The sequence below is a fragment of the Lissotriton helveticus genome, chromosome 3_1 (assembly GCF_964261635.1).
Source record: "Lissotriton helveticus chromosome 3_1, aLisHel1.1, whole genome shotgun sequence".
In the NCBI taxonomy this organism is placed as follows: domain Eukaryota; kingdom Metazoa; phylum Chordata; class Amphibia; order Caudata; family Salamandridae; genus Lissotriton; species Lissotriton helveticus.
Genome location: NC_136061.1, coordinates 945,340,149 through 945,367,266, shown reverse-complemented (window position 1 = coordinate 945,367,266; position 27,118 = coordinate 945,340,149). Strand labels below are relative to the sequence as shown.

General features: G+C 47.8%; 1 protein-coding gene across 2 annotated transcripts in view; it reads left to right on the top strand.

The window, feature by feature from the left end:
- The window catches only part of LOC144823117 (putative methyltransferase DDB_G0268948), a 245,705-nt gene that overhangs the window by 114,646 nt on the left and 103,941 nt on the right, over positions 1-27,118 (top strand). For both annotated transcript variants that reach the window (XM_078681311.1, XM_078681310.1), the window contains one exon: positions 18,517-18,686. In XM_078681311.1, coding sequence (XP_078537437.1) covers positions 18,567-18,686 — 120 coding nt within the window. In that variant the 5' untranslated portion in view covers positions 18,517-18,566. The remainder of the gene's footprint in view (positions 1-18,516; positions 18,687-27,118) is intronic.

Sequence of the window (27,118 nt, the reverse complement as noted above, 5' to 3'; positions counted from 1 at the left end):
AGAATTCATGGCAAATGTGTGACACATCTGAATGCCCTCTTGATGGAACCAAAGTAAACAAGCATTGAAAATGCAATAGGTCTAGCCCTCGTTTAAGTTAAAGCAATTCTGTTTGTAATTAGGTGGCTTTTTAGCTTTGCTTTTATTAGTGTTTTTCAACCTTTCATGTACCTAACATGCATGTATGCATATATGTATATGTATATGTATGCATGCATTTATATTTGTATTTATATAGATATGCAGATAATATATATGTTTATATATGTATGTGTATATACACACATATATATATATATATAAATGCATATATATATGTGCATATGTGTGCATGTAGAGAGAGGTAGAGAGGCTAGAGGTGTAGAGGTAGAGAGGTAGAGGTAGAGAGGTAGAGGTAGTGAGGTAGAGAGGTAGAGAGAGGTAGCAAGGTAGAGAGTGAATAATAGAGAGTAAACAGTGAGTAGTAGAGAGTAGTAGCAGAGAATGATTAGTAGAGAGTAGTAGAGTGAGTAGTAGAGAGTTAGTAGTAGAGTGAGTAGTAGAGAGTGAGTAGTAGGGAGAGAGTACTAGAGAGTGAGTAGTAGAGAGTAGTAGAATGTAAGTAGTAGAGAGTAGTAGAGAGTGAGCAGTAGAGAGAGTAGTAGAGAAGTAGTAGAGCTTAGTAGAGTAGTAGAGAGTGAGTAGTAGAGAGTAGTGGAGTAGTAGAGAGTGAGTAGTAGGGAGTAGTAGAGAGTGAGTAGTAGAGAGTGAGTAGTAGAGAGTGAGTAGTAGAGTGAGTAGTAGGGAGTAATAGAGAGCAGGTAGTAGAGAGCAAGTAGTAGAGAGTGTGTAGTAGAGAGTGAGTAGTAGAGAGTAGTAGAGAGTAGTAGAGCATGAGTAGTAGAGAGTAGTAGAGAGTGAGTAGTAGAGAGTAGTAGAGAGTGAGTAGTAGAGCGAGTAGTAGAGTAGTAGAGAGTGAGTAGTAGAGAAGTAGAGAGTAGTAGAGATCGAGTAATAGAGAGTTAGTAGTAGAGAGTGAATAGTAGAGAGTAGTAGAGAGTGAGTAGTAGAGAGAGAGTAGTAGAGAGTGACTGGTAGTGAGTAGTAGAGGGTAGTAGAGAGTAGTAGTAGAGAAGTAGAGAGTGAGTAGTAGAGAGTGAGTAGTAGAGAGTAGTAGAGAGCGAGTAGTAGAGAGCAAGTAGTCGAGAGTGAGTAGTAGAGAGTAGCAGAGAGCGAGTAGTAGATAGTGAGTAGTAGAGAGTGAATAGTAGAGAGTAGTAGAGAGTGAGTAGTAGAGAGAGAGTAGTAGAGAGTGACTGGTAGTGAGTAGTAGAGGGTAGTAGAGAGTGAGTAGCAGAGAGAGTAGTAGAGAGTAGTAGTAGAGAAGTAGAGAGTGAGTAGTAGAGAGTGAGTAGTAGAGAGTAGTAGAGAGCGAGTAGTAGAGAGCGAGTAGTGGAGAGTGAGTAGTAGAGAGTAGCAGAGAGCGAGTAGTAGATAGTGAGTGGTAGAGAGTGAATAGTAGAGAGTGAGTAGTAGAGAGAGTAGTAGACAGTGAGCAGGAGATAGTAGTAGAGTGAGTAGTAGAGAGAGAGTAAAGAGTAGTAGGGAGTGAGTAGATGTGTAGTAGAGAGTGAGTGGTAGAGAGTAGTAAGGAGTAGTAGAGTGAGTAGTAGAGAGTACAGAGTGAGTAGTAGAGAGTGAGTAGTAGATAGTGAGTAGTAGAGAGTAGTAGCGAGTGAGTAGTAGAGAGTGAGTAGTAGAGAGAGTAGTAGAGAGCAAGTAGTAGAGAGAGACTAGTAGAGAGTGAGTAGTAGAGAGTGAGTAGTAGAGAGTGAATAGTAGAGAGTGAGTAGTAGAAAGAGAATAGTAGAGAGTGAGTAGTAGAGAGTGAGTAGTAGAGAGTAGTAGAGAGTGAGTAGTAAAGTAGTAGATGTAGAATATAGAAACCTTCTCAGGGGTCCCACTGATACTTGGTCCTTTTAAACCAACTAAGAAGAAATTGGCATAGAAGCTGAAATATAAAAAGAACATCTTTATTAACCTCAAAAGAGGGAGACTACATCACACAGAAGCCTTAGCAACTGAATGAGGCAGTTTGAGGAGTACAGAAAAGTGTGGCCTTATATATGCTTAGGGTTACATAGTCAGCATAAGACTAAGGGGCAGTCCTGGCTCATGTAAGCATGCAAAATGACTAATATGGGCATGCAAGATCTGCTTGCTCAACAAAGTGGAAGGAGCTAACAGTTGCTTATTCTGGTGAATACATCCTGACATTTACAGACTAGAAACATTTGCAAGGATAGCTGCAAGCTCAACTGAGCATGTGCGAAGGTGGAAGATGCTAAATATAGTTTGTTTCTAGGCAGATTACAAGAGCGGTCAACACTGAGAGAGGACAGAGCACATGGCGAGCACATGGCAGCACATGGCAAACAAGATGGCTGCCAGAAATACAAAATGTCTTTCAGCTCATGCTAACAAATCCCTCCAATATTTAACAGATAGTCCTTTTAGCATGAGCTAAAGGCACTCATATGATCCAGTAGGAACATAGAAAATATCTGCACATTTATTTTGATAAATTTATCAATATCCTAATTTATTGCTAGTGGGCATTTTCCATTCTAAACATTTCATTAAGTGGGTACATGTAAGGTATAAGCAGGAATACAAAGGGAACAACGCATCGGGTCATAATTAACATACAGATAGCAGGAGAAAGTAATGACCACTATCACAAACAAAATTATCATTTTTCCTAGTCCTAAGCAAAAGTAAATCCTAAAATCATGTAGTAAACATTTTCAGGGCTCCTATGCATTTCAGTGACTATTCATTTTAATTACAGAATAGCCAACAACACATATCTAATAAACACATTTTCCAATTGACTTTTACATTTTCCTTTTATGAGGGATAGAACATCAATCATATCTGGGACCAGGGGGACAACACAGGGCCATAAGAATTAGGACGAAGAGCTGCAAAGGGCTGCTCCTCCTCAAAAATGGGACGACTAAAGGGGTACATTATTGACAAGAAAAAGAAGAAGTCCTTGGGGAAATTGAAGCCGCTGTACAAGCAACCAGAGGGGAATCTTCTCCCTGTGTCCGTTTGAGCCTCACAGGCAGGCTCTTGTTGTTTCCACGGTGGAGCTGCAACTCAAGAATCACAGCCCAGTTTCAAGGAAAAAGTCTCTTCTTTCAGGATAGGGTAGTCACCCAACAGGGCAAATGCTCTTAGCGATCCTGTCAATTGTCTCAGGCAGTGCACCAGTTTTCTTCACTTCAATCTAACAGGCACCAGAGACACAGCACCTGAACCCTAATCTCAAGTCCTTCCCTAACTGTATTGCTCTGCTGGCGCACTGCTCATTCGTTGGGGCTACACATTGCATCCAGTGTACCCAGGTATCTCTTGACCAACAAACAAAGGAGCAAACTTGCATTCACTTTGGGACCAGGATTCAGAGGCCTAATGCTAGGATCTCTGAAGCAACCCTTGTTTTAAAAGGGGTCACCTCAAGCAAGGCCTCCTCGCCATTCTGGTTGGTATGTGACTCTCAGCTGGGCATCAACAACAATTTCTCCTTTCTGATTTGTGACCCCGTCTTTCGCCCAAGACAGTGGCAGGGGTACACACTTGATCACAGGGCTTCCGCCTTCACTGAGGTCCTAGTTGCCAGCAATGCCTGAGCTGGTTACCTTCACTTTGGCTTCAAGCTGGACTGGTGCTGACGCTGACTTCCCAGGTTGAATCTGATGTCTGGGCCCCTCTGGCAATGGTTGTAAGGCAGCAAATATCTATTGGTGGACAGAACAAAAGGTCTTTAGACAAGGCACAGAAACAGTCTATCAACAGAGAGGATAGTTTCAAAATACTTGCTAGTCTTGGGACGCCTCATATATTAGCAAGACACCAAAAAACCACTTCCATCCATCTATGAGAGAGTAAAAAAAAAACAACAGCCCGGACCTATTGGCAAGTATAAAAGGAACTCTTTGGTGAGCAAGAGTAATACATCACCCAATCCCAAGAAGCCAAGGAAGTCTGTATTCATTTACTAAATTGTGAGGAAAAGAGAAAAACAACACAGACATACCCTAAACCCTTACATTGGTGTATTCCGTGCCTTTGAATAGGTGGCAGAATGGATTTCAATAAGGACAAAATTAAGTATGGGCCGAAAAGTTGTTCTGCTCGCGGAATTTGCGGATTTTCCACAATTTTGCAATCCGTGAATCTCTCGAAATTGCGGAAAAATCCGCGAGCGGGACACATTTGTTCCAGGAAGCACTTACAGGGTTACAGCAGGTGCCCAAGTTGAAGCTAATTTCTTTGTAACCATTTACAAAATGGTTACAAAGATATTAACTTCAACTTGGGCACCTGCTGTAACCCTGTAAGTGCATCCTGAGCGGCGCCTCCAGAGTTCGTTGCCTACTTGCAAATATTCTCTGACCCTGCTCTGACCCTCGAAGCAGGGTCAGAGAATAGTTACAAGTATGGCACAATGCTCCTGTCACAAAAATTAAACCGCAACAGGAAGCACTTACAGATAAGGAAGCAGGTGCCGGACTTGAAGCTCAAACTCAGTAACACATTAACCAGCCCCAAATTAATTTGTCTCGGTTGAGGCTGGCTGGGCAGGTGTGCTTTCTCCCTATAATCTACAGTGGTGAACCAGAGGGTGCTGTGATGAACCAGAAGGTGCAGTGGTGAACCAGAGGGTGGCAGTGGTGAACCAGAGGGTGGCAGTGATGAACCAGAGGGTGGCAGTGGTGAACCAGAGGGTGGCAGTGGTGAACCAGAGGGTGGCAGTGGTGAACCAGAGGGTGGCAGTGGTGACCCAGAGGGTGGCAGTGGTGAACCAAAGGGTGCTGTGATGAACCAGAGGGTGGCAGTGGTGAAACAGAGGGTGGCAGTGGTGAACCAGAGGGTGGCAGTGGTGAACCAGAGAGGGGCAGTGGTGAACCAGAGGGTGCTGTGATGAACCAGAGGGTGACAGTGGTGAACCAGAGGGTGGCAGTGGTGAACCAGAGGGTGGCCATGATGAACCAGAGGGTGGCAGTGGTGAACCAGAGGGTGCTGTGATGAACCAGAGGGTGGCAATGGTGAACCAGAGGGTGGCAATGGTGAACCAGAGGGTGGCAGTGGTGAACCAGAGGGTGGCAGTGATGAACCCGAGGGTGGCAGTGGTGAACCAGACAGTGCTGTGATGAACCAGAGGGTGACAGTGATGAACCAGAGGGTGGCAGTGGTGAACCAGAGGGTGCTGTGATGAACCAGAGGGTGGCAGTGATGAACCAGAGGGTGACAGTGATGAACCAGAGGGTGGCAGTGATGAACCAGAGGGTGGCGGTGGTGAACCAGAGGGTGCTGTGATGAACCAGAGGGTGGCAGAGATGAACCAGAGGGTGACAGTGATGAACCAGAGGGTGACAGTGATGAACCAGAGGGTGCTGTGATGAACCAGAGGGTGGCAGTGATGAACCAGAGGGTGGCAGTGATGAACCAGAGGGTGGCAGTGATGAACCAGAGGGTGGCAGTGGTGAACCAGAGGGTGGCAGTGATGTACCTGAGGGTGGCAGTGGTGAACCAGAGGGTGGCAGTGATGAACCAGAGGGTGGAAGTGATGAACCAGAGGGTGGCGCTGCTAAACTGCCTGGGAGCCCTGTAGGTGTGAGCCCCCGCGCTGCTGAGTTGCACAGGGGTTGTGAGCCCCCACGCTACTGAACTGCCCGGGGGCCCAGTGGGTGTGAGCCCTCGCGCTGCTGAACTGCCCCGGAGCCCTCTCGGTGTGACATGCTCAATTGCCTGGGAGCCCTCTGGGTGTGAGCACACATTGTGCTAAGTGCCCCTCTACCCCCAGTACAGATATACCCACTTGTGGGACACCCCCGCGCCGCACGGCCACCAGCTGCTGCGTGTGCCCCCAGCCGCCTCTGCCTCGCTGCCGCCTCGTTGCCGGCTCCCGCCGCTGCGAGTGGTTTTTTGTACTATTTTTGACAGTAATTTGTGCTTGTCTTGTAACTTGTTTTCCCTTGTTTTTCCCCGCTTTTTCGTGCATTTGTGCCTGTTTTCTACTTGTTTTCTCCTCCGTGTTGCCCTCCTTCCTTGTTGTCCGCCTACCGCCTTCCTCGACGCCCCCCGCCCTCCCTTCCCGCCACCGCCGCTTAGCCACGCCCCTTTTTGCCTTCTGTAACCCTCCCCGCTCCCGCCTCCCAGCTGCTCCGCCCACCCGCGCACTTCGCCTTAAATGGCGACCGTGCGAACGCGCAGCGTTGACGCGCAGCGGGCGCGCCGATTGTGCGCCGAAGGCGCGCCAAAGGTAAGCCCGTCTGCGCCCGTCCGCGACCGGAACGCGACCAGCGCCAGGACCCCTGGCCCCCACCGACGGAAGCCGACCCGACGAACCTACAGCGCCGCCGACCTCACCGCACTCAACACCGGCCACATCCCAGGATGTCACCGAGCCGCCCCGAAGCACACCCACGGACCCTTCAGCTGCCTCGCCTGCAAGTTCACCTGCATCCGGACCTTCCCTGCACCCGACAAGCCGAACTCCAGCAGCACCCACCTCAAGTGCATCCTACTCAACACCCGCTCCGTCCACAGACATGCCGTAGAACTCTGGAACCTGCTCGACACCACCGCCCCCGACGTTGCCTTCATCACCCAGACCTGGATGAACGCCTCCTCAGCCCCAGACATCGCCATCGCCATCCCAGAGGGATACAAGATCACCCGGAGGGACCGCGACAACCAGACCGGAGGAGGCATCGCCATCATCCACAGAGACACCATCCGCATCACGACCAACACCGACGACACCCTCACCACCGCTGAACACCTGCACTTCCAGATCCACACCAACCCGAAGACCACCCTCAGAGGCACCCTGATCTACCGACCCCCGGGACCGCGCACACGATTCAGCGAGGACATCGCCGACTTCGTCAGCCCGCACGCTCTCCCCTCCGCCGACTACATCCTCCTGGGGGACCTCAACTTCCACCTGGAGAACAACAACGACCGCAACACCATCACCCTGCTCGACAACCTCGACAACCTCGGACTCAAGCAACTGGTGACCACCCCCACCCACCTCGCCGGACACACACTCGACGCCGTCTTCTCATCCAGCAAAGACGTCACCTTCAGCCACGCAACAGGACTCCACTGGACGGACCACAGCTGCGTCCACTTCACCTTCAGAAGAACGACGATCCACCACCGCCAGCAACAGGTGGCTCGAAGAAGCTGGAACAAGATCACAGCCGACCAGCTCACCGCCTCCCTGAGCCAGCACCCTCCCGCCAACTCAGCGAACCCCAGCCAGGCCGCCGACAACCTCACGAAGTGGATCAGCAACTGCGCGGACGAACTCGCCCCTCTAAGGACCCCGCCCAGCAGATCCTGCAGCAGAAAAACACCATGGTTCACCGACGAACTCAAGAGCTCCAAGAAGAACTGTCGAGCCCTCGAGAAAGCCTGGAGAAGGGAACCAACGACGGACAACATGACCACCCTCAAGCTCGCCACCCGGAAACACCACCAACTGATCCGCGCCACCAAGAAAAATGAATACAAGGACCGGCTGGACAACAACGCACACAACTGCAAGGAACTCTTCAACATCGTGAAAGAGCTCTCCAACCCCAACGCCGGAAACAACGACATCACACCGTCGCAAGACCTCTGCAACTCCCTCGCGTCCTACTTCCACAACAAGATCACGGACATACACAACAGCTTCAACAACCAACCAACGCAAGCCACAACCGCAACGACGCCACCCACCACCACCCTCCGCACCTGGACTCCGATCAGCACCGAAGACACCATCCGCACCATGAACTCCATCCATTCAGGATCTCCGACTGACCCCTGCCCTCACCACGTCTTCAACAAGGCCGACGCTGTCCTCGCACCCCACCTGCGGGACATCATCAACACCTCCTTCGACTCCGCCACCTTCCCTGAGAGCTGGAAGCACGCCGAACTCAGCGCTCTCCTCAAGAAACCCACAGCAGACCCCACCGACCTCAAGAACTACCGTCCCATCTCGCTCCTCCCGTTCCCGGCCAAAGTCATCGAGAAGACCGTCAACAAACAGCTGGCCGCCTTCCTCGAGACGAATGGATCCCTCGACCCCTCACAGTCCGGCTTCCGAGCGAACCACAGCACCGAGACCGCCCTCATCGCCGCCACCGACGACCTTCGAACTCTGATGGACAACGGAGAAACAGCGGCCCTCATCCTCCTGGACCTCTCCGCGGCTTTCGACACTGTCTGCCACCGCACCCTAGTACAGCGCCTCAGCAACATCGGAATCCAGGAGAAGGCACTGGAATGGATCACCTCCTTCCTCGACGGAAGAACACAAAGAGTCCGCCTACCACCGTACAAGTCAGAGGCCACCAAAGTCATCTGCGGCGTACCCCAAGGATCCTCGCTGAGCCCAACCCTCTTCAACGTCTACATGAGCCCCCTCGCGGCCATCGCACGCCAACACAACCTGAACATCATCTCCTACGCCGACGACACCCAGCTGATCCTCTCCCTGACCAACGACCCCGCCACCGCCAGAGCCAACCTGCACGAAGGGATGAGAGACGTAGCCGAATGGATGACGACCAGCCGCCTGAAACTGAACTCAGACAAGACGGAGGTCCTCATCCTGGGCTCCACGCCCTCCGCCTGGGACGACTCCTGGTGGCCCCCCGCCCTGGGCACCGCACCCAAACCGACGGACCACGCACGCAACCTGGGCTTCATCCTGGACTCCTCCCTCTCCATGACCAGACAAGTCAACGCCGTCTCCTCGTCATGCTTCAACATCCTGCGCATGCTACGTAAGATCTTCCGGTGGATCCCCACCGAGACGAGGAAGACGGTCACCCAAGCCCTCGTCACCAGCCGACTGGACTACGGCAACGCCCTCTACGCCGGAACCACGGCCAAACTCCAGAAGAGACTCCAGCGGATCCAGAACGCCTCGGCGAGACTCATCCTCGACATCCCCCGACGCAGCCACATCTCCGGACACCTGAGAGATCTGCACTGGCTCCCGGTCAACAAGAGAATCACCTTCCGGCTCCTCACCCACGCGCACAAAGCCCTACACGACCAAGGCCCGAGCTACCTCAACAACCGGATCAACTTCTACACTCCCAAGCGCCTCCTCAGATCAACCAACCACGCCCTCGCCGCCGTCCCCCGCATCCGAAGAGCGACGACAGGAGGAAGATCCTTTTCCTACCTGGCCGCCAAGACCTGGAACTCACTTCCGACCAATCTGCGCCTGACCCAAGACCACCTCTCCTTCAGGAGGAAGCTCAAGACCTGGCTGTTCGAGCAGTAGCGGCACCCCCCCCCCTCCCAGCGCCTTGAGACCCTACGGGTGAGTAGTGCGCTCTACAAATGACCTGATTGATTGATTGATTGATACCCGTACCGCACAGCACCATTATGCTCTTGCACCATGAAGTCTGGTGCCTGGATGCTCCTGATCCATGTAGGTTGTACCACCGTCTGTGCATTCAAAATGTAAAGTCATAACTTGCTACACAGCACTAACCCTGGGCGAAGGACTTCGCTACGCCCATGGAGTGGGTGTAGTGTTGCCTACTTCGCCCTTTGCAAAGTAGGCGTAGAAGGCAACACTACGCCCACTCCGAGGGCGTAGCGAAGTTGCCTGCCACCCGCCTCCGCACTTACCTTGTCCACTGCGTCCCAGGGCTCCCTCTGCTCGTTCGCGCCGCCGTCACCGCCCTCTTGGATGCCAATGTGCATGCGCGGCCGGTATCCAAGATGGTGGCGCGAACGAGCAGAGGGAGCACCGGGACACAGCGGACAAGGTAAGTGCCTTTTTATTTACTTTTATTTCTGAATTTACAACAATTAGGTATGTAGGCGAGGGCCGGAGGGAGGCGCGTAGTGGGGCTACGCAAAGTGCGTAGGTGGGCGTAGTTTCTCGCCCACTTTGCGTAGCTTCGCGTAGCCCCACTACGCACACTACGTCCAGGGTTACACAGCACCAATAAACACGTGTCCCTCCTGGCACCGGTATGCGCATGTATCAGACATGCAGCACCCGCATGCCTCTGCACCCTACTGCCCAGCGCCAGCATATGCCTGTACGGGGCAGTTTAGTATGAGATGGGACATTGTCCAGCAGCAGCAGCTGCATGAACCCACTGAGCAGGATCAGAATGGCTTTGTACCAACACACGCAGCAGAGCTATCTTTGACATCGGAAGGATTCTGGAGTCCTGTGCCAAACGTATTTTTTCATCTATGAGTTTCCCGAGCGCCATCCCCGTGTAGCTCCTGTGACCAGGAGGCTGCTTTCTCCTCATCTGCTGCTCTGCTCGGTCTCTGACCCTTTATAAACAAGATGCATGTGAACTCGCATAGAAGCCCTGCCCGTTTGGCCCCGTCCACCACACACTAGCGGTATGAAACGTCTTCCCGCCTGTCCCCACTATAATGGCCAGCTCACTCAAGGGACCTCGGCGCCTTTTGGCGCGCAGGCAAAGTTACAGGCACACGTGGTCACATATTTGTGCAAATGGCAAAAAAATCTGCGAGTTCGGGGGAACATTCGCAAACTCGCGGATTTTTTTTGCCATTTGCCGCGAATTCGCAAATTTCGCCCATACTTAGACAAAATAAGTAAAACATGAATTCAGGTGCAAAGATGTAGGACTGGAAATTAGTGTTGTTTCGCTAAGAGACAGTTGTGAAGTATGAACACATAAATGAATGGCTATAAGCACGTTTTCAAATTCTTATAAATCAATAACAATGCAAAGAATGACATAAAGCTCCTATTCCTGCCCCCCTTAAAAAAAAATAATGAGGCTACGGAATACAGAAAAAAATTAGCAACATTATTAGTGGAATATTACAACCAAGCTCACCTTCAGATACAGCCTCCCATATACAATAAAGAACCTCTTCAAAGATGTCCTCTGTTAAACCTGCGCAGGTGAATTTTAAGACTCTGTAGTAAGGATCCTTCTCACCAGAGTGGAAAACGTTGTATATCAACCCAGGCCTCTAGAAGAATCTAGAGCCATAAAATTCAGTAAACTACAGGCCTATATGTAAAGAATCATTTTTGGCTAAACTATTTGAAAAGGCATTTTTTACTCAACGCTTGACTTTTACTGTGAAAAATAACTTTATGTTGGATGAACGATCTGATTTCAGGAGATGCTGGAGCACAGAGTCAGCCATCCTACCCATATAAAATGCCTCAAATGCTTTTGACTATGTCCACCAATAGATGCTACTACAGAGACTCCATTATCTCCACGTGTGCAAAATATTTCTCAGTGGATTACCGTCTATCTCAAAAACAGGAACAATATGGTATTTCCACTGCCTTTCGTATCTGCCCCTAACACCCAACGTTATAGGGTCCATCATCTCAACTCTCCTATTCAACATCTACCTTGCTCCCGACTGTACCTAATCAGATTGTTTACCCTTACACTTTATGACCCTGTGGATGAGCAACAAATCCTTCTTAAGATGAATGGCCCAGAAAACATCTACAAGTCAAAAAATGACAATTGCTTTAAGCAATAGATAATTGGATGATGAGTAACGACAAAAACCTCAACAGCACAAAGCCCAAGATCTTGACCTGTGGCACAAATACTATCCAGAGTTCGGGTTACTTGATGCCCCTTCAGCTACATCACAAGAGCAAGGATTCGGGTCTATTCCTCATACCACAGATCAACAAGGTCACTAAGAGCACATTCTATATAAAGAAAGCACTGCTAAGCATCTTTCTATATCTTTAATGCCATTGTAAACTACAATCTATTCTCTCACTTTTGATCTCCATGCTTGATTTATACATGTAGCCTCTACCTTGATGCCTATTGTTTTATCCTACTCAAACTACAATGGATCCAGGGCACTGCAGGGAGATGCCACCTTTGCCTTAGCTCCAGTGAACACTTGATGCAAATTCTACTAGCACTTCACTAGCTACCTGTATCTTGATGCTAAATTGTCACAGTGCTCTACATCATCCACAGAGCAGCAAAGGAAACGGACCACTACATCCACAATAATCGATTTGAGGTACTGCAGAACGGAAAGGAGTCTACGCTCTAGGATAGTACCACAGATCATCATACCCCCCTGTAATAAAAAATCTATAGGATGATCTGCTTACTTGGACCAAGTTACACATCTTTGGAATTCCTTGCCAGCTAAGATTAAATGCTTTCAGGAGCCTGTAGAGTTCAGATGAGGGGAAAAAACTGGTTGTTGCAAGACAACTAAAGCAGCCTCTAACACTAAGGCCAAAACTGAAACAACCACCCACATATCAGTACAAATACGGCCTAGAGCGATAGGACAGCACAGACCAGCAGGCCATTCTGAGAAGACTGACATAGAGACCCCTGCCATGACTGAGGTATCTGTCCATACTAATGCCTAGCAATCAACCCTTTTTATGGATGTGATAAATTAACAAAGCCATGCCATCTGCAAAATAAACATCTGCACCAAATAGTAGAAGAATCCACAAACATTATACACCTATAAACCTAATTCATGACTGGCGAGATGAACGACTCTAAACCATAATCCCTCCAACCAATAACCTAGTAAATGCCTGCCCTAGCTCCTACTTACAACCCTATGAATGGCTGTAACTTTAGCCATTCAATTAATCCTCACTGTCTCAATATGATATGACAAAATGCAGGGCCCTAACGTTGAGTTGCCCCCCGATTCTGTGCCTTTTGTGGTCGTGCTTACTGGCGTCCCAACTTTAGAGGATGGTAAAAGGGAGGGATATTCCCAACTAAAAAACAAAACACTACACTGGCTGGGACTAAATAGACCACTCCCATACTATGTCAATGGAGAGCTCGTTCACGTCAGGCGCATCTCTTGGTTGGGTAGTAGGGAAAAAAATTTAAAGAGAGACCTCATAGTTATAAACTTTAGAGATCCTGAGGCAGTTAGATTTATACTGAACGGGTCTTCGGGGAACTCGAGTAGTGCCATAGTACCACACGATCTAACCTTCTTCTATCCAAGATCCCTTGTGTGCCCTCCCTTCTTCCCAGAAGGCTTAGCTGATACACAACACAATATGTATATGCCATCCATTAACAGTTACATGGGACAAGCCATTAGACCTTTGCCCATTAGGAAAGATCTTGGGTGGAATACAGTGCCTGCTAGGAACTTTGGTATGCCACCAGGGAGGTTGGAACAAGCGTATGGGGACGGGAGAATGGACCATCTGATCCCTTTCACCCCGCTAGAAACATCCAATAGATTTAATATTTTTTCCTGTTTCGATGGGTGTGATTGACAGCTGGAGGAATCTGTTGACAGTTCATTGGGTATGTTCATCCCCAGATCAAACCCGTTATCAGAAATAGTACATGAGCGGCTTTCATCTGCCTTACCTACCGACCCAAAATCTGTTCTCCCCTCTGTTTATTGTTGTACACTTGTTGAGGGATTCGAACAGGGGTTATCCGTTGGTTTAAACGATGACAAAGCCATCCCTGGTGATTTACTTCTTCCAGTCTCGTCGGCAAGTCTTCTACCTCCTCGCTTTGACGCCAGCCTTACTCTTTGTACACCATATCCTGCCACATCTGGCCTGGCAGGAGTGGGGATGGAGGTATCCAATTTGTGTTTACCAAAGCTACGGATAAGTTCTTGGAACATTGCAGGACTCGAATCAAAGCTAGACTTGCCGGATTGGGGGACCTTTATTGACCTCTCTGACATTTGGACATTTCAGGAAACCTGGGCTCTTGGGACAATTTTTCATGCTGGGTTTTTGAATTATTCTAGACCTGCTATGAAGGGTGCAAGGGGTAGACCAGTGGGTGGCCTTTCTATCTGGGTGCGCCAACTTGCAGGTGTAACGGTGGAGGAGTTCCCATTGGTTAATCCTGACATGTTGGCCATACGGGTAACCTCGCCCTCTGGATTTAATATGGTGATTGTAAATATTTATATGCGGGGTGTCCAAGGGGGAAAATGCTCTCCTGTTGCTCTGGTGTTGGACGGATTTCTAAGCTCACTACCAGTGAACACAAACAGGGTGGTACTGGGGGATTTCAATACCTGTTTTGAACCCATGGGGTTGGATGATGGTCTGCTTACCGAGGATGAGGACTCCCTGTGTGGTATCCCGGGTTTGGAATTACAACCCATCAAGAAATGGTCTCAATCAGCCATATTTTTAAAGGGTCTTTGTCTGAACCAGGGAATGCGTGCAGTCAATGGGCGTCTGAAGTCCGATAGGATGGGGGCAATGACTTTTGATAATGGCAGATTTGGCTCTCGCATTGACTATATCCTGGTGAACGTGGAAATGTGGCCCAGTTTGCTGGATATGGTGGTTGTTAATAGACATGAAAGTGACCATAACCCATTGGTTCTAAAAATTGAAGAAGGTGCCTTCGCAGTGCCCACGGCGGCAGAGGCGTCCCTGCCGCAGGTTTTAATAATTAACAATGGAAGAAGGGTTAGTTGGCCCAAAATAGACCTGGATGAGGAGGTCCTATTAAGGATTCGAACCATGCTGAGGGATACATTGACCCAAATCAGCGGGCTTAGCCAGGAGTCGGCCCTTCTGGATAATATTACTTTATTACACAGGGATCTTTTCTTAAATCTCAAAACCTTCTTCATTAAACCTACGGGCCCCAGTAGGAGTAAGCAAAAGCCCCTAACCTGGTTTGATAGCGCCTGTAGGGAATCACAAAAGGCTCTACACGCGGCTCTAAGGTCAAGAGACCAGTCCTTAATCCGCTGTTGCAGGGCCACCTATAAAGTTGTGCAGGCTACTGCTAAGAAGAATTGGGATGAGACCCGCTGGAAGGAACTGCTGGAGGCTTGCCAGAGTAATAATATGTCCAAATTCTGGCAGCAGCTCAAATGGGGCAATCGCCCACAAGATAGATCCCCCACAAATAGTGTTGAGCCAAGGGAATGGGTTGAGTACTAAGGGAACCAATTCAAAGAGAATGTTTCCAGCCCCGCCAACCTGATGCACATTACCATCAATGAAGCCTTGGTTTTTACGCCTACCGAAGTGAGGGCGGTGTTAAGGGTTATCCCGGGAGGCAAAGCGCCAGGTCCCGACTGCATACCAGCTGACATGTTTAAGCAGGAACAGGACCTCTGGGTCCCATATATTGTTCTCTTGGCGAATGCATTGGCAAGGGGGGCGAAAGTTCCCAAATCATGGCTTGGGGCGGAGATCCTCCCCATTCATAAGAAGGGGGACCGCTCAGTAACGGCCAACTATCGACCCATAAGCCTTATCGATGCAGTACAAAAGATTGTGGCCCGCCTTCTTTTGGGTAGGATCCAGACCTGGATTTCTGATCATGATGTTTTAAGCCCTCTTCAGGCGGGCTTAAGGCAACATATGGGGACTCTAGAGCAAGTCTTTAGATTTATGCTATTATATTGGAAGGTGGTCTTTCTTGGGGGAGGCCTGTTGTTTGCAGCATTTGTGGACCTCAGGTCAGCTTTCGACCTTGTACCCAGGATTAAGCTATGGGAAGTTCTGTTAGATCTTGGCATGCCCAAAGAGTTGGTGGTGTTGCTGATTAATTTGCATACAAATACTTACGCCAAAGTCAGATGGGGTGGCCCAGGGGAAGTTACTGATAGCTTTAAAGTTGCTAAGGGGGTCAGACAAGGGTGTGTGTTGGCCCCGACCCTGTTCTCTCTGTTCATTAACGGGGTGACTAAGTACTTCTCAAATTTTCCAACGGACGCACCCACCCTTGCAGGAAGGAAAATTCCCCTACTCATGTTGGCGGACGACACTCTTATTATTTCCAAAACGAGGCAGGGATTGCAGTCTGCCCTGGCTCGGTTTGAGTGTTTTTGCAGCGATCATGAGTTAGAGGTGAATGTTAATAAGGCCAAATTTATGGTTCTGCGAGGCCCCAAGGCTGTGAAGGCCAAGGTGTCAATGTGTGGTGCCATTCTAGATCAAACGGAGGTCTTCACATACTTGGGTGTCACACTAAGTGAGAATTTGAGCTGGAAACCACAAATGGATCTTATGACCTTGAAACATGGGCAACCTAGGGGAGCCTTATTGAAGGAGTATGCTAAATCCCTCACTAGCCCCTTGGCACCGCTTGTTAAAATGTATGTTTCCAAGGTAATTCCTGCAACTACCTATGGGGCCGAGCTGTGGGGGTATAGTGATCTTTCCTCCTTGAGGGTGGCTCAGAACAGGTTTCTGCGAATGGCAACTGGCCTCCCACAATCGTCACCATGTTTACCCTTGCAGTTAGACCTAGGTATTAAGTCCATTGAGGATGAGGTACGGTTCAGATCACTGGCGTTTTGGCGGCGTCTGTGAACTACACCGGAATTATCCCTGTTTGCTGAAGCCATTGACGATGTGAGGGGTCTTGAAGGGTCTCACAGGGTACCCTGGTTTTGCCACCTCAGGACACTCCTGAAAAATTTAAACCTGGAGGCGTTATGGGTTGATCCAGTAAGTGCGACTTTTCCCACAAAAAAGGCACTCAAGGATATCTACTGGCACTGGTTCATTGAGAGGAGATCTGCTATGATCAATGGTCCGACCATGACACTGGAATTTTTGGTTGTAAAAGATGTCCCTAAATATGAAACCTATTGGGACTTAATCACTAAGCCACATGATCGTAAACTGTACCACCAACTACGAGTGGGTTCGCTACCCGTGCGGGGGTTAACGCACTCTTGGTCAATTGGTGGCAGTGATAAGTGCCCTTTCTGTGTAACAGCAGTAGAGAATATTGAACATCTTTTTTTCTGCTGCCCTATGTATTGGCTACCCAGGAAAGTCTGGCTTTCACCAGTTTGTCGGTTATTAGGGACCAGATCTGCTGATGCAGCGTTTAGAATTCTCAAAACTGATACCTCCACTCCCATCGCAATTGGTGTAGCAAAATTTGTGAGCTGGGCATGGTTAATTCGAACCCGTAACCTTGGCAAATGAAGTTTCCATTGTACTGTTTTTAAAGTAAGATGTTTTTATGTAGCAAGGGGTCTTTTTGTTCGCCGTTGTCTAAATATGTAATACTTTTTTATCATGGTTTTAATTGTAAAGTATTTATTATCTTATATGCAAAACGCTTATTTTTTATATGTATTTGTATTTGTCTTTTATGATGTAAATCGAATAAAGATCTCTTGACTGACTGACTGATATAATCTCCATGTCATCACACACACCCATATACTAACTCACTACTTCATCTCTTATCATTAACTGGACAGATATAATATATGAAAGGCCTTGTTGACCTCTGTTGATAATTGGTGGACACGTATACAGTTTATATCTCAACACCAATGGAACAGGTTTGCTATGAATGAATAGATCTGCTACACTACTCAGCTCTGTAAATAGTCACAGGATGCTGAACATTAACATCGTATAATGTCAGTTATGTAATGGATGAACAAAACACAGGGCATCTTTGCAAATCACACTACTGAACACCCATAGTGGCAGTAATTTATAGGATGACTCAAATGTAATTCCTCTGGTCAGATCTTCCTGACCTCACTCCTTCACTACAATTGCCACCTCCCTCAGATTCGAAAGGTATCAGAGTGGATGTTGTCCTCCCAAATCCAGCATAAGACAGTGAATTGGCCACATAAAAAATTACAGACCGAGTGAAGGAACCTGCAGAGCTACCACCACTCCATAAAAGTATTATCTGTGACTCTGTCTCTCACATTTCATCACCTACCACATCACAAAGTGCTGCATTCCAAAGCATGATAACCACATCTCAGTACTCATGACTGATTAAACAACTCCTTACACGGACTCAAAATAAAAGACAGCATCCTTCAAGCCACAAACACTACACTGTGTAGCTTGCTATCAGTGTGGGTAAGTACTTCAGTTACCCAGCTAGAGGTCGCAAGTGCTACACAAGTTTACACCAAACCTATTCTTCATAGTTGTTCTTTTCACTGTGTTAAAATATGCTTCACCCCCTCTTTACACATCTCTAACGCCTCCCAAGCATCTAAGGACTCTTCAATGTAGTCTGTTTCCTATATTGTCCTTCTTTTAATGTGTGTCCTGAACTGCTCTCCTCTTTATGTTTTTATCACAATTTTGTAATTCTATACTTGAAAAAATATGGATATTGTAGCTTTCCTAGGTAGAATTATTTTAGTTGAATTCATAAGGGTTTTATTGCGAGGTAGAAAAAACAATAGTAATATTTTTTTCTTTATTCAGTGATTCATATTGCAGTTTTCCTATCTTAAACCACAATAATTCAGGGGTTGCTGGTTTGAAATATAATGATACTCAATGTACCCGCTTCAATGGATGGAAGCATTGAATGGGATGGGTTAAACTCAACAGAAATCAGATGTGTGACCTGCTGGGCAGAGACATTCTCAGCAGCAAGTATGTAATTTACTGAGACTTCATGTTGGCTAATCCGCTTTCCATTTTGTCTTCTCATTCTTCCTTCACAGCAACAACTGTCCCTTCCTCTCCTACACCGTTTGAGTAGACCTGGGGATAGATGATTGATGAAAAGAACCTGAGGTGCTCCCCTGGTGACTTGTCACGCATGGAGGCAGATGATGACCGTGTACTGCAGAGCTTCTTGGAGACCAGGAAGCAGATGGACAAAAATATAGAGGTGAGATGTCCAATGCCCACAGAAGCATTCTTTGTGGGTGCCCGTTAATGTATTGGTGGACACATCCATCCCAGTTTCCGTGAACAAGTTCTGCTTTCCAAGTTTTAGTGGTGACTGGAAATATTTTAACTTGGGAGAGTGAAGCCACAGTACATGATGATGGGTATTTTGTCTGCCTTTGCCCCCTCAGTGCATGACTGTAAATGTTATATCCTTCGAGACTGCTGGATAACAGATTACTATCTATTCAAAATGCTCATTTGCTGCAAATGTCAGGCATTGTGTTGTGTATAGTCAGGGATGCAGCTTTGGTTGGTGGTGTGGGAGTGACCCCCGCCCCCCCGTTCCAAATAAATACATTCCTGAATGGGGGCGGTGTGGAGTGCAAAAAAACTATGGATTTAGGTCCAGATCTATGTACTGGGGTGAATGTATGACATTGTTCTGCATTCTCTCCATCAACTGTTGTTTTGCATTTGTCACCCCGAGTGGGATGGGTATGCTAAGACGTGAGTCCCATGCTCTCCACACCACTGGAGTCAAGCTATACTGGCTGAAGACGGCTGATAGCCAGAAACTGGTCCTAGGATGCTTGATTCCGGTCCAGGAAAGACATGGCTTGGCAGTTCGGGCTGGACTGTTCCCATGAGGCACAGGGTCAAGGCTAATTTGCATATGGCCATGTCTGAACTGGGGTGGTGTGGAGTGCAAAAAAACGATGGATTTAGGCCCAGATCTCTGTACTGGGGTTAATATATAAAAAAAATCTGCATTCTGCCCATCAACTGTTGTTTTTGCATATGTCACCCCGAGTGGGATGGGTATGCTCAGACGTGAGTCCCATGCTCTCCACACCACTGGAGTAAAGCTATCCTGGCTGAAGATGGCTGATAGCCAGAAACCGGTCCTAGGATGCTTGATTCCGGTCCAGGAAAGACATGGCTTGGCAGTTCGGGCTGGACTGTTCCCATGAGGCACAGGGTCACGGCTGATTTGCATATGGCCATGTCTGAACTGGGGTGATGTGGAGTGCAAAAAAACTTCGGATTTAGGCCCAGATCTCTGTACTGGCGTGAATGTATGACATTGTTCTGCATTCTGTCCATCAACTGTTGTTTTGCATTTGTCACCCCGAGTGGGATGGGTATGCTCAGACGTGAGTCCCATGCTCTCCACAGCACCGGACTCAAGCTATTCTGGCTGAAGACGGCTGATAGCCAGAAACCGGTCCTAGGATGCTTGATTCCGGTCCAGGAAAGACATGGCTTGGCAGTTCGGGCTGGACTGTTCCCATGAGGCACAGGGTCAAGGCTGATTTGCATATGGCCATGTCTGAACTGGGGTGGTGTGGAGTGCAAAAAAATATGGATTTAGGCCCAGATCTCTGTACTGGGGTGAATGTATGACATTGTTCTGCATTCTGTTCATCTACTGTTTTTTTGCATTTGTCACCCCGAGTGGGATGGGTATGCTCGGATGTGAGTCCCATGCTCTCCACACCACTGGAGTCAAGTAATCCTGGCTGAAGACAGCTGATAGCCAGAAACCGGTCCTAGGATGCTTGATTCCGGTCCAGGAAAGACATGGCTTGGCAGTTCGGGCTGGACTGTTCCCATGAGGCACAGGGTCAAGGCTGATTTGCATATGGCCATGTTGAACTGGGGTGGTGTGGAGTGCAAAAACGATGGATTTATGCCCAGATCTCTATACTGGGGTGAATGTATGACATTGTTCTGCATTCCTTCCATCAACGGTTGTTTTGCATAAGCATGAAAAACATCATAGAAATGTAATGAAATGGAGAATAGAGGGTCTACAAACTCAAGAAGAACATGATTTTCTGAAAACACAGCATCCAGTGGTACCCACTATCTATTTCATACCAAAATTGCACAAGGACCTGTGAACCCTCCAGGAAGACCCATAATATCGGCGATAGGTGGCATGTTAGAACAGATGTCACAATACATAGACTATTATCTTCAGGATTTGGTCAAAACCCTGCCCTCTTATGTGAGCCCGAACTGCCAAGCCATGTCTTACCTGGACCGGATCCTGGGACCGATTTCTGGCTATTCAGCCGTCATCAGCCAGGCTAGCTTGAATCCAGTGGCAAAATGAGCAAGGGACCCACGTCTGGGCATACCCTGCCACCTTGGGGCGTACAAAGCGATACCAAAGGGGATGATGGACATAGCGTTTGAGCAAATCAAACACTTACCCCCCAGTCAACTGATCTGGGTTTAATCCATCATCATTCTTTAGCTCACTCCACGACCCCAGTTCAGACATGGCCATATGCAAATCAGTCTGACACTGTGCCTCATGGGAACAGTCCAGCCCGAACTGCTAAGCCATGTCTTCCATGGACCAGAAACAAGCATTCTGGGACCGGTTTCTGGCTAATCAGCCATCATCAGCCAGGCTAGCTTGAATCCAGTGGTACCCTTTGGTATCGCTTTGTTCGCCCTAAGTTGGAAGGGTATGCCCAGACGTCGGTCCCTTGCTCATTTTGCCACTGGATTCAAGCTAGTCTGGCTGATGATGGCTGATTAGCCAGAAACCGGTCCCAGGATGCTTGTTTCCGGTCCAGGGAAGACATGGCTTGGCAGTTCAGGTTGGAATGTTCCCATGAGGCACGGGGTCAGGCTGATTTGCATATGTCCATGTCTGGACTGGGGTGGTGGAGTGAGGTAAAGAATGATGATGGATTAAACCCAGATCAGTTGACTGGGGGTGAGTGTTTGATTTGCTCAAACGCTCCGTCCATCATCCCCTTTGGTATCACTTTGTTCGCCCTAAGTTGGCAGGGTATGCCCAGACGTGGGTCCCTTGCTCACTTTTCCACTGGATTCAAGCTAGCCTGGCTGATGACAGCTGATTAGCCAGAAACCGGTCCCAGGATGCTTGTTTCCGGTCCATGGAAGACATGGCTTGGCAGTTCAGGCTGGACTGTTCCCATGAGGCACAGTGTCAGACTGATTTGCATATGGCCATGTCTGAACTGGGGTGGTAGAGTGAGCTCAAGAATGATGATGGATTAAACCCAGATTAGTTGACTGGGGTAAGTGTTTGATTTGCTCGAATGCTACTTCCATCATCCCCTTTGATATCGCTTTGTTCGCCCTAAGTTGGCAGGGTATGCCCAGACGTGGGTCCCTTGCTCACTTTGCCACTGGATTCAAGCTAGCCTGGCCGATGACGGCTGATTAGCCAGAAACCGGTTCCAGGATGCTTGTTTCCGGTCCAGGGAAGACATGGCTTGGCAGTTCGGGCTGGACTGTTCCCATGATGAGGCATAGGGTCAGACTGAGTTGCATATGGGCATGTCTGAACTGGGGTGGTTGAGTGAGCTAAAGAATGATGATGGATTAAATGCAGATCAGTTGACTGGGGGTGAGTGTTTGATTTGCTCAAACGCTCCGTCCATCATCCCTTTTGGTATCACTTTCTTCGCCCTAAGTTGGCAGGGTATGCCCAGACGTGGGTCCCTTGCTCACTTTGCCACTGGATTCAAGCTAGCCTGGCTGATGACAGCTGATTAGCCAGAAACCGGTTCCAGGATGCTTGTTTCCGGTCCAGGGAAGACATGGCTTGGCAGTTCGGGCTGGACTGTTCCCATGATGAGGCATAGGGTCAGACTGATTTGCATACGGACGTGTCTGAACTGGGGTGGTGGAGTGAGCTAAAGAATGATGATGGATTAATCGCAGATCAGTTGACTGGGGGTGAGTGTTTGATTTGCTCAAACGCTCCGTCCATCATCCCCTTTGGTATCACTTTGTTCGCCCTAAGTTGGCAGAGTATGCCCAGACGTTGGTCCCTTGCTCACTTTGCCACTGGATTTAAGCTAGCCTGGCTGATGACGGCTGATTAGCCAGAAACTGATCTCAGGATGCTTGTTTCCGGTCCAGGTAAGACTTGGGTTGGCAGTTCAGGCTGGACTGTTCCCATGAGGCACAGGGTCAGACTGATTTGCACACAGCCATGTCTAAACTGGGGTGGTGGAGTGAGCTAAAGAATGATGTTGGATTAAACCCAGATCAATAGACTGGGGTGAGTGTTTGATTTGCTCAAACACTCTGTCCATCATCCCCTTTGGTATCGTCTCATCAACACACCTCACATGGTCCAGGCTTGATTACTGGCTGGTATCTCAAGATGTGTGCACATGGACTACTGACATCGAACACTTACCCAAAACACTCTCAGACCATGCCCCGGTTTGCATCAAATTACATATCCCGACGCACACCCCACGTCAATTCACATGGAGACTGAGACAGGTGGCGATGCAGGACCAAGTCTTCCGGCAAGAGTAACGCCAGGCAATAATAGACTATTTCAAACAAAATTCCGGATCAGTACAGAGTACAAGGACACTCTGGGAGGCTTTCAAAGTTACCATAAGGGGACACTGCATCAGTAAACATGCAGGCATACTAACAGATATACAGGGAAAACTGGAAAGAATAGAAGCTGACATTACTAGACTGGAACGCGAATTTGAAGACACTCAAGATGACAAAATATTTTCTGATATTAGAACACAGATTGACAAATATACCGAATTTGCAGATGACAAGGTAAAATACATTTCGCGTAAATACACTCCTAGGAACTATGGAGAGGGAGGGAGACCTGGTAGAGCGTTGTCTTATAAAATTAAGCCTACTCACACCTCGGCATATATTACCCAGATTCAGGACGAGCAGCGCAAAACAGTATACGACACTCCAGCTATTCTAGATTGCTTCACTAAATATTACACTCAACTATACACTGCTCAGGCGACGGCTTCCACATCAGACATACAAGACTATCTCCATGACGTAGCACTGGCATGGCTATCAGTCACCCGCTGAGAATACTTCTGTCATCACATTACTAAAGACGAAATAATAGAAGCCATTAACTCCTTTCCTAAAAACAAAGCACCGAGACTAGATGGTCTCCCGGGATAATTTTATGAAGAATACTGTGATCTACTGATCTCACACTTGGCTGAAATGCTAGAAGAAGCCTATGAGGCGAACCTCTGTCCTCACTGAGCAAGGCACTCCTGATAGCACTGCCATAACCGGGCAAGGACCCCTCTCAGTGTGAGTCATACAGGCCTTTATCCCTGATAAATATAGATGCTAAGATTTTGGTTAAAATAATAGCGAACAGAATACAACCGCTTCTATGCAATCTGGTACTCCCAGACCAGGCAGGCTTCATGCCGACATGGTCCACCACCCACAATATCCGTACTATTTTTGCGCTATACCACCAAATAGACCCGGATACACCGGCGGCTGCGGCATTATTAGATGCTGCCAAGGCATTCGACTCGGTGAAGTGGGATTTCTTGTTTGTCACCCTTCGCAAGATGGTGTTCCCAGAACCATTTCTGAAATGGATATCACTACTATATACTGCACCTAAGGCAACGGTTAGAATAAATGGATGCACATCCAACCCCATAGAGGACACGAGGGGCACCAGACAGGGCTGCCCACTGTCACCGATGTGCTTTGCACTAATCCTAGAACCACTAGCCTGTAAAATTCGCCAGAAACACTCTGAATCGGCCTTACAATTCGATCTCCAGCCCATCGGAATATCGTTATACGCCGATGATATGGTCCTTTACACCACGCACCCAGATAGGAATCTAAACCCGCTCATTTGAGAATATGCTAGATATGAGCAATACGCTGGCCTCCGAATAAACTGGAATAAATCAGTTGTGATACCTCTCACTGAGAACACACTTGAACCTTATCTGGAATACCCTTTAAAGTGGCGGACAGATCCAGTTAAATACTTCGGGGTTTGGATTCACCGAGATCCAGAATTGGTCATCAGGGAGATCTATGGAAAGGCGCTGGTGAGGCTAGAGGACCAGGTAGATAAATGGATAAAAATGCCTTTCTCAATGGCAGACAGAATAGCCCTACAGAAAATGATTATAGTGCCTAGGTATCTATATCTGTTCTGGAATATACCAATATGGCTAAACAAGGCCTTTTTTTGACAGACTACGTTCTATCTTGCAGACACTGACATTGGCAGGTAAACAGGCTAGGACTAGCTGGAAGGTCCTAACTCAACCGTACCATTTAGGAGATTTTGGGGCGCCGGATTTCCACTTATATTTCCTCTGCGCACAAGCACAACATGCACACTACTGGACGAAACTCCAGGAAACCCCATGCATACATACCACATAAAGCGGTGGAAAAAGACAGCGTTTATCCCTTGCCACTGACCACACTCATAGCTGACCCGATAAGGTATACACCAAGGGACAAGATACACACGGCCCAATGCACCTCAAGGGCGTGGCATGTGCTGGCACATAGGGCTCATAAGCTGCCGATGTATGCACGGGCGCTGCCCATAGCGAGACACCCTAAGCTCACTGTAACACAAGAAAAGAAAATGCACACACTACTGACGGAGAAGGACTGACCTCTATGGGACAAATTTTCCCCCATAATACATTCATTAAATGGACAGACCCCTCATTATGCTCACCAACTCCCCCTGAAGAAATTTGCATATTTACAACTACGTACAGCAGTCAGGTCACTATACACCTCTTTCCCAGATGAACCCGCACAATTGAACACATTACAAACACTGCTGGAAAAATCTAGTCACACGCCTATTTAACGTGGCCCAAGAGGAACAGGCTGAGAAACCTACCACAGCGTTGGGCAGATGGGAAGTAGCGCTGGGTGACACAATAGACAAACAGGACTGGCAATACAGCTGCACACAACTCATGCTCCTCACATCCAACTGCAACTTGTTTATTATTCATTTCAAATTCCTTTATCAACTATATTACACTCCGGCCAATCTACACAGACTAGGCCTAAGAGAGACGGACACCTGCCAGAGGTGTAATGCACCGAGCGCTGACTTCTTACATATCTCGTGGTCATGTCCACAACTGGAGACATATTAGGGCGAAGTCAACACCACACTAACTGACATGTTATCGGAACAGATTTCCTACAACCCCGTGGTGTGCATTCTGGGCACCAGGAAACTTAAACATGTTAGACGTAGGAAATTCTTAGCTGTTGCACTACTGCTCGCAAAAAGGCGCACAGCGATGAGATGGGGAAGCAAGTGACCCCCCAGGCTTAAAGACTGGATCATAGACATGACCTATTGTAAAGCAACGCTGAAAACCTATACAGAGGACATCCCACAAGCTTCGTGACCCAGAGACTTCTGGAAGCCACTTGTCCAATACTTACTAGCAGCCTCGGAATCTGAATCACGGTCTGACTTTAAAACTTCACAAGCTCTTATGCCAACTTGTTAGGCGCACCACACATGTAATAGGCGCTATGTGAAACGCGAAGCAGTAGACCAGGTGGGAGTTCGAAGTCACATGTGGATTGGGTTATCATCTGCCAAAGCAGGAATTGCAAATGTGATCAATGCTATGTGTATAGTACAGATTGTAACAACAAGTGATATGTACAACTAACGCTTGCCAACTGTAATGTCATTTGTGCTATGTAACTGCTGGTTGGAAGGAAAAATAAAATTATTTAAAAAAACAATAGGTAAAAGAAGACACAAATCCAGGTCTACTAAATTCAACTGTTTTGCCATCTTTGGCATTTTGCCAATTACGAGTAGGAATCGAGGGGAAAGAGCATTATTGTAAACTTTACAAATGTTGTTCCAAAAAATGTAGATAAATTCATTAATTATTGAACGAACAGCCCATTTTGCATCCCTTAGTGGCAGTGCTTAATTGGAGCGGTGGTTGCCAATGGGGGCCTCATTTTTGTGGACGTGGAGAAAATATAGAGTGTATAATTAATTGACACTTAGGGAGCTAAGGATGTAGGTAAACATAAACTCATTAGTTTATTTTCATTTTTTAGCATATGAAAAAAATCAAAGACGTTTCAGGTGCTCATATGAGTGACAGAGTGCAGAACGTGACATAAGTGCACATAGTGAAGACGAAAAAACACGTCACACAACAACAAGGTATAAACCACATAAATATATACAATGGAGTGGGGGATTTCCTTGAATGAGTCGACGACGTTTCGATCTATAATGATTTTAGATCATCCTCAGGACTGATGAGCTTCCTGAGAGCAGCAAGGCAACGAGACGCTCGGACCCCATTCTGCAGTCCCCGAACCGCCTTGATTAAGTCCAGGCGAATTGTTTCTAGGACGAGTCCTTCTCCTCCATAGCGAGTAAGCCGTTATTCAGACCTCCAACTACGGACTTCGGTTTTAATACAATTAAAAAAATATTCAATCACTACTGAAGAACAGCTACTGCAATGACCGCTGGAGTGTGACTGTAATTGTATATAAAATAAGATAGAAATCTGACCACTCCGGTTGGATTTCTCGAGGACACCGATTCTAGTTCCGGCTGATTTTTACGCCCCCAAA